This window comes from Ursus americanus, chromosome 1 (assembly GCF_024610735.1).
Source record: "Ursus americanus isolate L20-20 chromosome 1, mUrsAme1.1.p, whole genome shotgun sequence".
Taxonomy (NCBI): Eukaryota; Metazoa; Chordata; class Mammalia; order Carnivora; family Ursidae; genus Ursus; species Ursus americanus.
The window spans coordinates 53265620-53281064 of NC_142127.1; the positions used below are offsets into that span (position 1 = coordinate 53265620).

The 15445-nt window shown below is 53.5% G+C and overlaps 2 protein-coding genes across 2 annotated transcripts; both read left to right on the plus strand.

The window, feature by feature from the left end:
- Positions 1-323: 323 nt before the first annotated feature.
- Positions 324-6156, plus strand: HOXD11 (homeobox D11). Its single transcript, XM_045806156.2, has 2 exons — positions 324-2955; positions 3704-6156. The coding sequence occupies exons 1-2, from the start codon at positions 2175-2177 to the stop codon at positions 3937-3939; spliced, it is 1017 nt and encodes a 338-aa protein (XP_045662112.1). The 5' UTR covers positions 324-2174; the 3' UTR covers positions 3940-6156.
- Positions 3940-14791, plus strand: HOXD10 (homeobox D10). Its single transcript, XM_045806153.2, has 3 exons — positions 3940-4158; positions 9830-12468; positions 13835-14791. Exons 2-3 carry the CDS (start codon positions 11514-11516, stop codon positions 14110-14112), a joined length of 1233 nt encoding a protein of 410 aa, XP_045662109.2. The 5' UTR covers positions 3940-4158; positions 9830-11513; the 3' UTR covers positions 14113-14791.
- Positions 14792-15445: the final 654 nt, after the last annotated feature.

The following is a 15445-nucleotide window of genomic DNA, read 5'->3' on the forward strand; positions in this document are numbered from 1 at the left end:
AGAGGCTGGGGTGGGGGGCGATGGAGATGGGAGGCAGATAAGTGTGCTGGCGGAATGGACCGAGGAGAAAGGGGCGAGCGGGAATCTGGGCGAGGGTGCCAGCTGGGAGGAGGGTGCACAAAACGATGGGCAGTTCTGGGGCGGAGGGAGCCTCCTTGCCCTCCAGTCGCCACAGACCTGTTTGCGCAGTGTTCGGAGGAAAGCAGAGGTGGGAGGGGGCGGAGGAAGAAGAGTGGGAGGGAGAAAAGGAGGGAGGAGAAAAAGAGGAAGGGGGGGGACAACGGCCAGAAAATAGATATGAGTTCCGATCACCCGCCTTTTCTCTGTCTGTCGGCATGGTGGGCAGAGCTTGCCACACGGGCACTGCGGCGGCCGGGGCCAGGGAGGGAACCAGCTTCACAGCCTGCACCGCCTGCCCTGGGCGTAGGGCAGAGGCCCAGAACCCAGTGCTGGGATTGCCTGGGCTGAAGAATCTTGGGGAGAGGGGCAACTTCCTGCCCTCGGTTCTGGGATTTGGGTTTGGGGAGCTTCTTTGTGAGAGACCGATTTTACCTTTGGAAAACGCTGGCTCTCCTGGAGGCCAGGCCTCGCCTGGACCCCCGGACTAGGAAAAGGGACCCGGCCGCCGTGGAGGAAAGTGAGGTCTTGGGGCAAACGGATGGGGGGGGCTCTCAGGGCCAAGTGCTGCAGAGAGGCTCAAGCAAGGAGGGAAAAGCTGCTGAGAGCATTCCGCCTCCCTCCCCAGAGCCAACGGACCTCCAGGGGGCTTCCCCCGCAGTGACCATGCCGGCCCAAGGGCACCGCAGGAGCCTGGGGGAAACCGGGCGGCGTGGATGCGTAGGCCTTGGCGGGTCTCCGACGCAGGGAAGGGGCTGGTTGTGAGGCGGACTGGTCCTAGTCCAGGCCAAAAAGCAGAGAGAGTGAGGAGGGTAGAGGCGCCCGTGGTTTGTCTCCGTTTGGTGGGGAGTGGGAGGCCAGGCACCTTTAGAGTAGGACTCCAGATCCTTTTGTTCACCAGACCCCCCAGCTTCTAGAGGGCCACGGGCGTCTCCGCTGCCTGAACTTCCTCCTTGCTTTAGCATTGGGAGAGCAAAGGCAGAGAGGCGACAGGGAGAGCACAGAGATGGTGACACACAGCTAGGGGAAAGGAAGAGATAGGATCAGGGGACAGAGAGGAGAGGAAACGAGGAAAGTAAGAAGGACGAAAGCAGGAGGGAACAAGTGAAGGGAGTGGGAAAAGAGAGGACAGGAGAGAAAGAAGTGAGAAGACTGAAGGGAGACGAGGAAGGAGAAAGGGAGACAGAATAGAGGAGGAGAGAGGGCGAGAGATCCGAGTGGGCACCGAGGCCCTGGCCTGGGTGAGCTCCTGGTAGGGTTTTGGTGTGTTTTTTTTTTTTCCGAGGCTGGCACTCGCACTCCCGGGGTCAAGAGTGGAGAGAGCCAAGTTATTCTGCGATGAACGCGCAGGGCTGAGAAATATGTAAATCAGGGCTCCGCGTGCCCCGAGAGTGGCGCAATTACGCCCCTGGAGCAAGAAGCAACAAGCTCCTGACCGGCAAGCTGCAGAGGGTGGCGGCGTCGCGGGGGAGGGAGCGGCTGCAGGAAGGGGTGTGGGGGGTGGGAACCTCACAACCTCACACCTAGTCCCCTGTGCCCCGGGCTGGGGCTCCCCCCTCCACTCTCTGCTTCTTTCCCTTCCCCCTTCCTCCCCCTTCCTCCCCCTCCCTCCTCCTCCCCGCCGGCTTCGGTCCGCGTACTTAAAGCGGCGCGGGCGGGCGCGGGCGGGCGGCCCAGCCGGGCGGCGGCAGATGCACCCAGCAGTGGCAGCCGCCGGCGGCGCACAGGTGACCGGCCTGCGGCTCAGCCTGGTCAGGGAGCGCCCGGGGAGTGCTGGCTGGAGAGGAAGACTGATCCGCCCCCAGCGCGCGCGTGTCTCGGCGCCAGGAGCCGTCCCGGGGCGTGTTGGCGAGAGCTGATACAGATATAAGGACATTTCTCTCCATGGCGTCACGTGACATAATTACCACCAGAATCAATCAAGATGAATTGCACGTCAGCGCCCGGTGGGGATTTTTGCTTAGTTGATCCTGGCCCAAGCCTCTTGTGCAATCGATGGCTCAGGTTGGCGGCGCGGGGAGCGGCCCGGGGCTCGCCGGCGCGCACGCCGCGGAGCCATGAACGACTTTGATGAGTGCGGCCCGAGCGCAGCCAGCATGTACCTGCCCGGCTGCGCGTACTATGTGGCCCCGTCGGACTTCGCCAGCAAGCCGTCGTTCCTATCGCAACCGTCGTCCTGCCAGATGACTTTCCCCTACTCTTCCAACCTGGCGCCGCACGTCCAGCCCGTGCGCGAAGTGGCCTTCCGCGACTACGGCCTGGAGCGCGCCAAGTGGCCATACCGCGGCGGCAGCGGCGGCGGCGCGGGGGGCGGCGGCGGCGGGGGCGGCCCTGGCGGGGGCGGCGGCGGCGGCGCCGGGGGCTACGCTCCCTACTACGCGGCAGCCGCGGCGGCGGCGGCAGCGGCGGCAGCGGCTGAGGAGGCGGCCATGCAGCGCGAGCTGCTCCCTCCCGCGGGCCGCCGGCCAGACGTGCTCTTCAAGGCGCCAGAGCCGGTGTGCGCCGCGCCGGGGCCGCCACACGGCCCCGCGGGCGCCGCCTCCAACTTCTACAGCGCCGTGGGCCGAAACGGCATCCTGCCGCAGGGTTTCGATCAGTTCTACGAGGCTGCGCCCGGGCCCCAGTTCGCCGGGCCGCAGCCCCCTCCACCTCCTGCGCCGCCGCAGCCCGAGGGCGCTGCCGACAAGGGCGACCCCAAGACGGGGGCCGGTGGCGGCGGGGGAAGTCCCTGCGCCAAGGCGACCCCCGGCTCGGAGCCCAAGGGAGCGGCAGAAGGCGGCGGCGGCGATGGCGAGGGCCCCCCGGGGGAGGCGGGGGCTGAGAAGAGTGGCGGCACAGGTAGGCACCCGGTGCGGGGTGGGCGGCTGGGCCGGGGGGCCGCGGGCGCGGGGGGGCGGCGGGGGCCTCCCTCTGCTTGCGCCGTTTTATGTGCTACTTTATAAGCGTTCGAAGGGGTTTATACATCCTATAAGATTTCCCGGGCCGTTGTAAAGTGTGTTTACGATAGGAAACCAATTTAGGTGGGCTTAAGGTAGACTTCGAAGGGGACATTAATCGCTGCAGAGAGCTTTTCCCCAGTTTGGGGGGGTGGTGGTGCTAGAGACCATGGAGTGTGGGGGGGTAGATTTCAAGCCACTTTGTGAGTGTGGACACTCGAGCCTCCTGCTTTTAAGGGGGTGGGGTGGGGAGATCCTTGAACTGGACTTTATCCAAGCCTCTGGCTGACGCGCGCTGCTGGCTGGAGTAGAGCAGATGCCTGGGCGCGCTCGTGTTTCTCTCCCTTCGGGTTCCAACTCAGAGCCGGCCTTGCCCTCTGCTTCTCCACCTCCGTGCCAGTGTGTGTGTGTGTGTGTGTGTGTGTGTGTGTGTGTGTGTGTGTGTCCGGGCGTGAACACAGGCCCACACCCACACTCTCTCCTGTGCCCGCCCATATATCATCTCCCACGACGCAGGCAGGGCCTTTCAGTGGCGGCGGGGGACGTCCCCAACGGGCCGAGGCCTGGCCCTCGCGCGGGCCTGGGCCGGCGGGCGGGCGGGGGTGGACAGCCAGCGGTCTCTCTCACCTCTTGGTTTCTTTGCCTTGCAGTGGCCCCCCAGCGGTCCCGGAAAAAGCGCTGTCCCTACACCAAGTACCAGATCCGCGAACTGGAACGCGAGTTTTTCTTTAACGTGTACATAAACAAAGAGAAAAGACTCCAACTCTCTCGGATGCTCAACCTCACTGACCGGCAAGTCAAAATCTGGTTCCAGAATCGCAGAATGAAAGAAAAGAAACTGAACAGAGACCGTCTGCAATATTTCACTGGAAACCCCTTATTTTGAGAGCTCCAGGAAGCACCCCTCTTCCCGAGCCCCACTCGCCCACCCACTTCCCCACCAGCCTGCCCTCGGCAGGCCCAATGTCCTTGGGTTTAATGACGCCTCTTCTCTGTGGAACACCACGATTCCTTCCCACGGTCAACTCGGGACCTCCCAGCGACCACTGCTGCCTGCGGACGAGGCCGGGGACTTGGCCGAATGGATCCTAATAAGGGGAAAATGGTAAATGCAAACGTCCCTTTACAATTTTACCGCCAATGTGCTGTTGTTCTCCCTCCCTCTCTCCAGTCCCCGTGGGGACGCTGTGGGATCTGTAGAGAGTTAGGCCTCGGGGCTGGAAGGCTCTTGTTTTTGTTCTGAGTTTAAGGGACCCGACCATCCCCCTTGGTGAATGCAGATTATTTAAACTCTGGGAAATGTATCTTCGGTCTGTCGGTCTGTCCTATTGAGGCATAAGTCACTGTGTTTTGTGTGAATAAATGGTTTCTGGTAAAATGGAGGTTACAGCTTCAACACACTATATGATTTTTTTCCTCTTTAAAGAAGTTTAGTGTCTGATTAGGGGATTTTAGTGGCCAGAACCTTCTCCCATATGCAAATGAAAATCAAGTGAAATTCTTTTTAATCCCACTGAAATAAGAGTAGCTCTCTCCCACCCTGTCTAGGCTACCCTGGTTTTAAAATCACTTTAGGGATGAATTTCTGAATTGAGGATGTGACCCAGCCATTCTGGTGCTGCTTTCTCCAGGCAATGAGGCTGGGGCAGCAGGAACCTAAGAAGGAAGTCTCCTCCCCCCATTCCCAGTTTAGTGAACTTGGAATTTCTGAAAAGACAAAAACCATTTAAAAAAAGTTGTTAGAAAATCTAAATGTACTCTTAACAAGGTGTCAAGGAGCCAGGGTCCCTTAAAAAAAGAAATCAAAATCAGAAACCTTCATTGAAAAAAAAATAGTTTGCTAAAAGGAAGTTACCAGTGGTGGAGAGGGCTTGGGATCCTTGCTAATGTCACAGCAGGCATAGGGTAGAGAAGGTAAGACCTCTCGCTGGAATAGGGCCTGAGGCTGCAGACCCACTTCTCACTGCATTTATCGCTGCAAGTTAAAGAATGTGGTGGGGGCTGAACTGCACTTTATGTTGCAGGGCCAGGCCAGGCTGTTTACAAAACCTTGAACTGTCTAGACAACACCATAAAAGCCAAAGTTCTAAACAGCTTAATTGGGTTATATTATACACCTTCTGGTGGGCCCAAAAGAGATTTCCGCAATGTGCAATAAACTGTAGGAGTGAGAAAAGCATCTCTTTCTCTGAAAAAAGTAAAGTGAATCATGACTCTTAACCTCTCCTAAGCCCAAAGTAAAGAAAAACAAATCCATAAGATGTACAGTACCCCATGCACCTTCAGAGGGGGTATGCATTTCCAAATACACAATTTTTTTAATTGCCAAAGTTTGGTGGTGGGGCGGGAGGAAAAACATAAGTGCATAAGTGTATGCCTTTGAACTTCCAAAATGTCAAGGTCATCACCTTTAACCTTTCTGAATAATTAGGCGCCTTAAGGTTCTTCTGTGATATTCAGCCGCCACCCACTCACACACACATGCTTACACACATCCAGACCCCCACATACATTTATGACCACACAGCATCATATCAGAGGCTCACCATAAATCTAAGCAAATGCCTAATTTCAGGATCAATAACTTTAATTTCCCTTCAAACATTTGTGTAATTCAATAGCAGTTGACTTCTTTTTAAAATACTGGTTAGATTTAAGTGTCTACCAGCATGTTTTTTAATACAGCTAGTATATAGTGAGGTGGGTTTTTTTGGGGGGTCATAGACAGCAGTCCCCTTTGCTCTAATGAAGAACCACAGCTTTCAAAGCAGGCATTTGAAAGAGGAAGCTTTAGTCAGATTTACACCTTTGCTATATTTGAAAAAAAAAAAAACAACTGTTGTACCGTCAGTTAAGTTATTGTACTTTCTATGATATGGAACAAAACTAAAAATATTTATATTGTTTTCCAAAGTGTCCCTCAACCGTTGGTGAAAATTGCAAGAGAAACAAAGCCTACAATTGAATAATTTCGTCCGGAAGGGGATTCCTTTGTGTGGAATTCTGGGTGTCTGTTAAAATGTCAGTGCCCTAGTAGTATGATCATTGCAGGAGCTTAAAACTGTTTTATTTCTTTCTCTCTCCATCTATCTTTTTTTTTTTTTTTTAACTGCATCTAAATGTAGCAAGCTTGTGTGTCCACCACCTTAGGTAAGCCGAGCCTAAGGATACCATTTCCCGTTTGCATGGCCTTGGAGAGCCACACGGGGGCGTGCTCACGTTCCAGAAGCCGCGTTTGGCGCTGAGGCCACAGTACCGTATCTTTCCAATACTGATTCTAATAGACAATCTCAGCCCGTTAGAAACAGGCGGCCACTAAGGTATTTGTTTGCTGTTTGTTTGTTCTAAGCAGCCACGAGGTGTGGAAAGTTGCATAAAGACAGAGAAAACGGAGCTACCCAGATTCCTGAAACAGATAATCACCTAATCGTTGTCTCCTGAAAGATAACGCTGTTGCAAAGAATACCTTGGCATAACCTGGTGGTGTCAAGGAGAGATTTTTTAAAGACAAATATGTACATTTCAAAATAGGTCATGCCACTGAGAGTTAATTAAATTAGAGAAATTAATTTTCTTGTTAGTTTGAGTACGGAGACCGATAAGAGGGTAGGATCAACTCCTCCCAAAAACAGCGTCCGCCTTGTACGCTCTCCGACCGCCTGGGATGATTAAAAGGCTTTTGTTTAAGACAGATCGGGGCGCCGGCAACTTAGCTGAATGTGGTCTCAGAGAAAATGAGACGCGTTGGGACTGAGGGGCTCGTTCTGGGCGAGGGAATGCCCTCCAACCAGGCCATGCCTGGCACCCAGGGCTACTGGTAGTGAGAAGTGCAAGTGGAACTATGAGTTGCGGCGTCTGGGCCAGGCTGGGCTGATGCGGCTGCGGGAAGCCGCAGGCTGTCCAGGGAAACATTTATACTACGAGGCAAGGCGGCATAGAATGGGGATTGCATTTGAAGCAAACGAGCTTTGCGTTTGACGGAACCCTGGACACTCTTCGCAGCCGCCTGCTGGCCTTGAGCATGGAGTTTGATTTTTGCACCAGCTCTTGGAAGCAGTCTTCTTGCTGCATGCCCTCCTAGTCCCCCACCCCCGTTTTGCAAAGCCCCTGACTTTGGGGAGGGCCTGTGTCGCTATCCTCTGTCCAAAAGGGAGGGCTCCAGGACATGCATGGTCTATTCTAAGGGAGGGTGACTGTTCCTTCTTTCCTGAAGTTCATTGTGAAGCTCCTGCAGCCCCCAGAATTAGTGCTGGCCTCCTCAGCTCGGCTGTCTCTGTCTCCTTTCTCCAAAGCCTGGACCAAAAACCCTGGGTCCACCCCTGGGAGCTGGCATCAGCTTCAAAGGAGGCTGGGGCGCCGTAAGCCCCCCAGTGAGGCGCCTGCCAGAGGCATAGGTGTTCCCCACGGGCACCCCCGGCTCCCGCCTGTCTGACTGCCGGTCCTGCTTAGCTATTGTGAAGCGACATTTCTCAGAGCCTAACCTGGGTGTCAGTCCAGGTGGGGAGAGAACCCTCCTCCCCAAATGTCGTTGTGTTGCTCTTTAGGCGGATCCAGCAGGGGTGCATGTGGCCTTTCAGGGCCCCTTGGCCTTGGCTGGCAGCCTTCCTCAGACAACGGGTGCTCAGCAGTCTGCAGTTCCTTTCCTACCAGCAGCGCCCAAGATGGGCCTAAGAAAGGGCAAAGGATTGGACCAGGACTTCTGGGGGCTGCAGATCCGACCCCTCCTGGTTGTTCAGAGCCTGTAGGGCTCGTGGAGTGTGGCCATGTATCTTGAGTCACCGAGATCTCAGATGCTGAAGTGGAGGGAAAGTGCGCCAAGTAGGAGTCTTTTGTGTCTGTAACGGAAAGAGGCTCCCCGGCCGCCAGCCCTTTTGCACAGTCTCCACAGACTCTTCATTGAGTTGGTGGTGGCTTCCACAGCCTGCCCATTTGTCCCCTGATTTCTTTTCACATTGGCTGGAAGGTACACAGTGCAACCCGGAGGGGTTCCCTGGGGAAGCAGCCTTTAAAATTTGTCTCCATCCGCTCTGCCCCCAAAGAATGGCACAGCCCTGAGGCCACTCAGGGCCCAAATTCAGAGTGAACCTAGGAGTCCCCAGGTCTACTCAGGCCCAGAGTCACTGTTCTTCCTGGTGACAGAAGAGCGCAGATGCAAGCCGCTTCTTGATTACAAATGCTAATTTCTTGCTAAAGCGACCCTATTAATTTTTCTCTGGAAAGAGCTGTGCCAGGGAGAAGGATGTCTTGGTACAAATATGGATATTCATCTCCTTTATCGTGCAATATTGATTTATTATTAATGGTAACTGCTCCAACTGAGATCTAAAGATGATCGAAAACAGCGGCTGTGCAGCTACATTAAATACTCCAAAGCAAAATGCAGGCTGGCCTTGAAAGCCACTGCCCTTTCATCCCATTTGCTTCATCTCAGCCTTAGAGTCTTAGCCAAAGTTTCCATCCTCCCAGGTCCAGATCATTCTCTTGTATTATTTCTATTTTGCTCCATTTTTATTATAAAATCCCTCTGAAATATTGGAGTCTCTGGCCTCAAGGAACTGGTCTGAAGACAGATATTTGAGAAAGAACAAAATAGAATTTTGTGATAATAGATTCAAAATTATAGCTGATACACATATTTTCTGTGAATGAAGGAGAACTATTTAAGGCCAAATCTAATGTGGGGGTGACTTAGAGCCTGAAGCCCCTGAGAGTTGAAACAGAAAGGCCCCCAAATTCGGAAGGCAGATCCTGCTTGTGCTGGCTCTCCGAAGACCTACTCGCTCCGCGAGGAATTGCTGGTTTTTAGCCTGAATGTTTTCTTCATGTATAAATAAAGATTATGAAAGGGCATTTGATGGGCATAAAATTCCCGATTAGATTGAACAGTCTTGCCTCACGAGTGGGGTAGGGAGAATTAGACAACCGAGTTCCAGGCAGTTCCCTTGGCTGAGATGCAAAGGGATGACAGTCCTGGAGCGCCAGGGTGGCGTCAGGGCGCCTGCCGAGAGCGCGTGCAGCGGGCACTTTGTCCAGCCCTGGGCACGCTTAACTGGCCGGGATCATGATCTCCACCTTCGGATAAAACAATTTTTGGGGTGCTGGTCCGTGGCTGTTAGCTTTGAACAGGAGCGGTAGCAGACTAGAGTCGAAAGTTGGATTTTTTTTTTCCTGCCTTCCTCACGCCCCCCCCCTCACCCATCCTCAAGCTTAAAAACAGCCACCCCTACGGAAAGGTAATGTTTAAACTCGGGCTTCGCCGCCGGCATCCCGCAGCCGGAGCAGTTAGAGGCGTCAGGCTTTTAACCTGACAATGATGTTGTATTTGAACAGCTGCGTAAAGGTTTAAAAGGTCTGTCTCATTGCCACCGCGGAGTTTTTTAAAAGGGGTTATTGTTTGGGCGAGGGCACTTCGAGGGGACAGGCAAAGTGGTCCCAAGGCCGAAAATAATGTTCAGTGCCTGTTTCCACCAGGCCAGGAGAGATTCCTTTTGGGGAGGGGGGACAGAGGGTTTGTTGGAAAAGGTTTTTGTAAAGGAGTGAGCAGACTCGTAGTTCCCCCCCAGAATGCTGAGGCGCTTTAATGAGCATTGGGCTCCAAAGAAATGTTCTGCTGAGGCGGAAACCCAATTTGCTCACAAGTTCAGTCTCTGGGCCTGAAATCCAAGGCCAGCGCATGACAGGGTGACTGTGGGGAGAAGAAAACACAGACGCCTTTCCGGACAGAGAACTGGTTCACAATCAGGGTTTCTGGGGCCTTTTTCCTCTCTCCGATGCAGGGAAGGGGATCTGGGAAGCCCGAGGACAGCTCCTGTGCCCTGGCCTGGCCCCTCGACCAGGGCAAGCCTTTGGAAATCAAGGTTAAAGCTCCCGCTGCTTCCCCGAGGCCGGGTTTCCGAAGGGCGGCTCACCCGCCTGCAGCCAGAGAACAAGAAAGGAAGTTGTTGGAGAAGTTTCTCGTAAAACTCTGAATTTCCATGGTGGTGATGGTGGTTATTCTTTAATGAGCTCGACCACAACCCCAGACCAAATCCTCTTTATAGAACTTTCCGTCACCAAAGGAAACAGAGGACCAAGGTTCTCTCACCTCCTTTTTTTTCTCCCTCCCCTTACCCAAGCAAAACGGTGTCAAATAATTTTAGGAATTGTCCAAAACTATAAAACTCAACTTCTGACAAAAGTATAGCTTTTAATATTTGACGATTTGTGTTAAAACAAAAATTGACCTTCTTGGTTAGTAGCGAAGGGGAAAAATCAATAGTATAATTTTCAATAATTCATAAAGCGAACGCCATTATGCTAAATCTTAACTATTAATCTTATCCTTTACAAAGTCTCGATTGATTTGTTAATAAAATATCTTCCCGTGTGTGGCAACAGCGGGTATAACTCTTTAAAAACCTTCAGAAGCAAGAAAATTACCAAGTAGCCCAAGAATGTAGATGAGAATTTTATTGATCGCCCTGATTCTTCTTAATATGTATTAATAAATTCCACAACCTTTTGTACCTTGCACTTGTCAGAAACCAATGCTTTTACAAAATCCATAAAAGGAAAACATATTTTTCTTTGCAGAAGAAGCAAATGACACCTTTGCTTCTCTCTCTCTCTTCTACTCGGCCCAGTCAGTTTTCTAAAACTTCTGGCGTCTGAGGGCTAGAGTTTTCCCCTTTCCTTGAAAAAATTATCTTCTTTCTCTCTTCCTTCCTTCCTTCCTCTTTGCTCATTATTGTCAGGGTGTGTAGGGAGGGAAACCTCGGTTTAGTTCTCCCGCTGGGAACCGGAGGGACGCTTTCGAGGATAGCCAACTGCTGGCGAGGGATTGTCTCCGGGCTGAAAGCTCCCAGCGGCCCGGCCGCAGAGGTCGGGGTGTGGTTCCTCCGAGAGAACCGAAGGCTCGGATAGCCCACCGGGGCGCCGAGGCGCCGGGATCCCGCATCTCCCTCGGGCTGGAGGAGAGAATGGACAGCGCCAGGGCGGGCCAGTCCTCCGGGCTCAGGGCCGGCCAGCTGCTTGGCCTCTTAGCCCTCGCGGCCCTTCTCGCCTCCGCTCCCCACGATAACTTGGCCACGTCTTTGCGTGAGAGATCTTTACTGTGGACCCCTGGGGTGGGATGTCTCAGAGCCCAGAGAATCCGACTCACCTTCCCAGGCTGCCCGGGAGAAAATTAACCAGCCGGGCCCCCGCCCCCCGCCCGTGCCCCGGCTCTCGGGCGCGTTCTGCCTGGGTGTGTGCGGGGAATGCTTCTGTGTGCTGGCGCCACGGCACTCTGGCTTCCCTCCCCGCGCGTGTCCTCCCGGACGCCCCTCTGGCCGAGACTTTCCTTCCGCCAGCGGGGCCCGGAGGCCGGAGCGGGGGACGCGAGTGGGGCCGGCGGGCTGAGCGAGCCCCGGGGAGGCTGGCGGGCGACGGAGAGTGCTGGACCGGTTGTCTACAGCGCGCACTATCGCGGGCGCGTAGTAGATGTCGCTGTTGTCCGTGCTTACGCGGCCGGCCGGCCGGGCTCTGGAGCACGTGACCTGCGAGGAGGCTGCGGCTCAAGGCCATTTTCAAATCTCATTGGCTTGGTTGTCATGTGGTCGGCAGAGGCATCCACAATTACACGGGGAATGTTTTCCTAGAGATGTCAGCCTACAAAGGACACAATCTCTCTTCTTCAAATTCCTCCCCAAAATGTCCTTTCCCAACAGCTCTCCTGCTGCTAATACTTTTTTAGTAGATTCCTTGATCAGTGCCTGCAGGAGTGACAGTTTTTATTCGAGCAGCGCCAGCATGTACATGCCACCACCTAGCGCAGACATGGGGACCTATGGAATGCAAACCTGTGGACTGCTCCCGTCTCTGGCCAAAAGAGAAGTGAACCACCAAAATATGGGTATGAATGTGCATCCTTATATACCTCAAGTAGACAGTTGGACAGACCCGAACAGATCTTGTCGAATAGAGCAACCTGTTACACAGCAAGTCCCCACTTGCTCCTTCACCACCAACATTAAGGAAGAATCCAATTGCTGCATGTATTCTGATAAGCGCAACAAACTCATTTCTGCTGAGGTCCCTTCGTACCAGAGGCTGGTCCCTGAGTCCTGTCCCGTTGAGAACCCCGAGGTTCCTGTCCCTGGATATTTTAGACTGAGTCAGACCTACGCCACCGGGAAAACCCAAGAGTACAATAACAGCCCCGAAGGCAGCTCCACAGTCATGCTCCAGCTCAACCCTCGCGGCGCGGCCAAGCCGCAGCTCTCGGCCGCCCAGCTGCAGATGGAAAAGAAGATGAACGAGCCCGTGAGCGGCCAAGAGCCCACCAAAGTCTCCCAGGTGGGGAGCCCCGAGGCCAAGGGCGGCCTTCCGGAAGAAAGGAGCTGCCTGGCTGAGGTCTCCGTGTCCAGTCCCGAAGTACAGGAGAAGGAAAGCAAAGGTCGGTATGAGCAAGTTGCCACCCCAGCGGGGCGTGCAGCCCGGGAACCCGGCAGAGAGGGAGCGCCTGGGTGCCCAGCGTCGAGCTCGGGCAGCTGAGGCGGGGCCGACTGGCAGGTGCTGCTCCTTCTGGCTTTTAGAGGGGCAGTCTCAGTCTCGAGATGGTCCCCGCTTCTCCCCGGCTGTCCTGGCCCTCCTGGCTAGTCCTGGCCCCACGCTGATGGCGCCTGGGCAGAGGAAGGGCTTGCCGGGTTTATTTTTCCTGAGCTAGACCTGAAATGCAACAAAAGAGAGCAAATGAGACCTGCGGCTCGTAAACACGGCCCCAGAACCTCCTTTCTCCTGCTCAGATTTGCAGTCCCAGCTTTGCCTTTCACCCAGTGATGATTTTAAGGCGGTCCAAGGCACCGTGGTCGTGTTCAAGTGTATGCACCCCGCATCCTGCGAGCTTGGGGGAGGCACTGGGAACGAAATGAATGGGCTGGTTGGCGCTTGGGCTGGGGAACAGGGCTCCCAGCCTCTGCGGGGTTAAGTAACCTTGGCTTTGTCTGGGGAAAGTGCCGCAAGCTTTGCAATCCATTTGCAAAGAGGGCAAAAGCTGAAGAAGGGGAGAATGGAATCTGCAGGGCCCACCCGGCAGGGTCAGCCTTAGGGCTGGGCTGGGGCAAAGAGCCAGGGGTTCTGGCTATTTGAGAAGAAACCCTAGCCCTAAGCCTCTCCCCCAGTGTCCAGAGGTGGGCCACAGTAAGAAGCCACATTTCTGGGAGGAGGGGATGCTTTTGTGTGGGGACAAGAAGGCATGAGAATGCGAGAAATTCTGAGGGGTACAACAATGCCCAGGCAGGTCGGAGAAGGTGTACTCGCTTCCTTGATTATCTTTTGAAAGAGAAGGGCCACTATAAACCTGGTTGTGGGGCTCCGCCCGGGCAGGAAAAGTGGGGAAGAAGTGGCAGACTTGGGGATGTGAGGCAGCAATGGTGTTGGTAGTCTTGTTCCGGCTGTGGTTTGCTTCTTCCACTCCAGCCCAATTATGAGCTGCCCACTTAGAATGTTGCTGGGGAGATCCTGAAAGTTTACTATTGTACGAATGTTTCGTGCAGGTCAGAAAGTTGAGAGAGAAAAAGAGAGAGAACCCTGACACCTAGGGCAAGAGTACCCGCCCATCGTGTCATTTTGGGCATTTAAACTAATCTGGCATCAATTACAAATCCCTTCCAGGGCCCACCTCATATGAGTAATGTTTAATACCAGCATTTCCCAAAGCGGCCTGGCTGCCAGCGGGGTCATGGCCAAGGGTACATTTGAAAAGACTGAGAGAAAAAAAAAATTCTTGATTTTTTTTCTTCTTTTCCCTTTAATTTTGTTAGAGGAAATCAAGTCTGATACTCCAACCAGCAATTGGCTCACTGCAAAGAGTGGCAGAAAGAAGAGGTGCCCTTACACGAAGCACCAAACGCTGGAATTAGAAAAAGAGTTCTTGTTCAATATGTACCTCACCCGCGAGCGCCGCCTAGAGATCAGTAAGAGCGTTAACCTCACCGACAGGCAGGTCAAGATTTGGTTTCAAAACCGCCGAATGAAACTTAAGAAGATGAGCCGAGAGAACCGGATCCGAGAACTGACCGCCAACCTCACCTTCTCTTAGGTCCCAGGCCCGTCGGAGGCCAGGATCGGAGAGGGAGCACCGCGTTCCAGGGCCCAGGGCTGGAGGACTGGGAAGGCGGAAACAAAACCTTCGTTGCTCTTTGTTTTTTTGTTTTGTTTTGTTTCCTGCTAGAATGTGACTTTGGGGTCATTCTGTTCGTGCTGCAAGTGATCTGTAATCCCTATGAGTATATATATATTAAAAAACTAGCACGTGTAATTTATTATTTTTTCATCGTAATGCAGGGTAACTATTACTGCGCATTTTCATTTGGGTCTTAACTTATTGGGACTGTACAGCATCCATCAGTTCATTCATCTGTCCAGCAATGTGACTTTTTCATGTTTTTCCTAACGCAAAAGGTCTGTGTGTGGTTAGTCCATGATCTCATGGCGTTTTGAACACATTCAGTACTTAAAAGTACTTAAGTTACATATATATTTAAAAAAGATTAAGAAAACCCACAAGCTTTGGGGGGAGGGGGACTAAAAAAGCACATTACAATGTATCTTTTCGCAAATGAATTTAGCAATTGTCCTTGGTGAGATGGAATACTGACGACTTATGCCTTGTAGCCTTCCCTTGTGGTGCATCTGTGGTTTGGTAGGAGTACAACAGCAACCTGTCCTTTCTGTGCATGTTCTGGTCGCATGTATAATGCAATAAACTCTGGAAACGAGTGCGCTCCCTCTGCTTTCTGAAATGGACATACACCTTACGGTGGAAATGAAAGCCTTTGGTGAGATTATCTTCCTGTTAAACTGCTTGTTTGGGGCAGTTGGGGGTGGCGATAGCAGGAGAAGGAAAATGGGAGAAGCTGGAGGAGGCCTAGGGTGCTAAAATTTGGCAGTGGGGGGGGGAGTGATAATCCAGCCTGGATGTGCTGTTTTCCTAGTTGGGAAGAAGAGGAGTCTTCTCCCCCTCCCACCTCCCCAAGATAGTAGCACAATTGAATTCTAGATGGGTGTGAGTTTCCCTCTAACCAGAGCCTGGTAAGTAAGACTGTGCCCACGCTGCTTTTTCCCTCACAGCTCCCCATTTGTGTGTTTTCCTGTCTTTGGTTTTGGTTGTGTTATTTTTTAATACTTTCAGTGGGGTCTTGGTGATTTCTGGCTGGCGTGCCATCGTCAGGGGCTAGGCTGAAACCAGTCCGGCCCACCTGGAAGCTGCCTGGGCCTCCAGTGCAGGAACAAGGACAACCAGCAGCTAGCACTGCAACGGATCCAGTTCTGCCTGCCCCCCCTTTCCCTTACTCCCACCCCTATCCCAAGCACAGGACAAGCCAGGCCACAGCGAAGCCGAGGATGGGTGAGTTTTCCCATCCCACTTTGCC

Excerpts from the sequence above, each read along its gene's own strand:
- HOXD11 (XM_045806156.2), top strand. The coding sequence starts at position 2,175 with ATGAACGACTTTGATGAGTGCGGCCCGAGCGCAGCCAGCATGTACCTG. Across the intron at positions 2,956-3,703 it reads TGAGAAGAGTGGCGGCACAG|TGGCCCCCCAGCGGTCCCGG; the intron begins GTAGGCACCCGG and ends TTTGCCTTGCAG.
- HOXD10 (XM_045806153.2), top strand. The coding sequence starts at position 11,514 with ATGTCGCTGTTGTCCGTGCTTACGCGGCCGGCCGGCCGGGCTCTGGAG. Across the intron at positions 12,469-13,834 it reads ACAGGAGAAGGAAAGCAAAG|AGGAAATCAAGTCTGATACT; the intron begins GTCGGTATGAGC and ends TAATTTTGTTAG.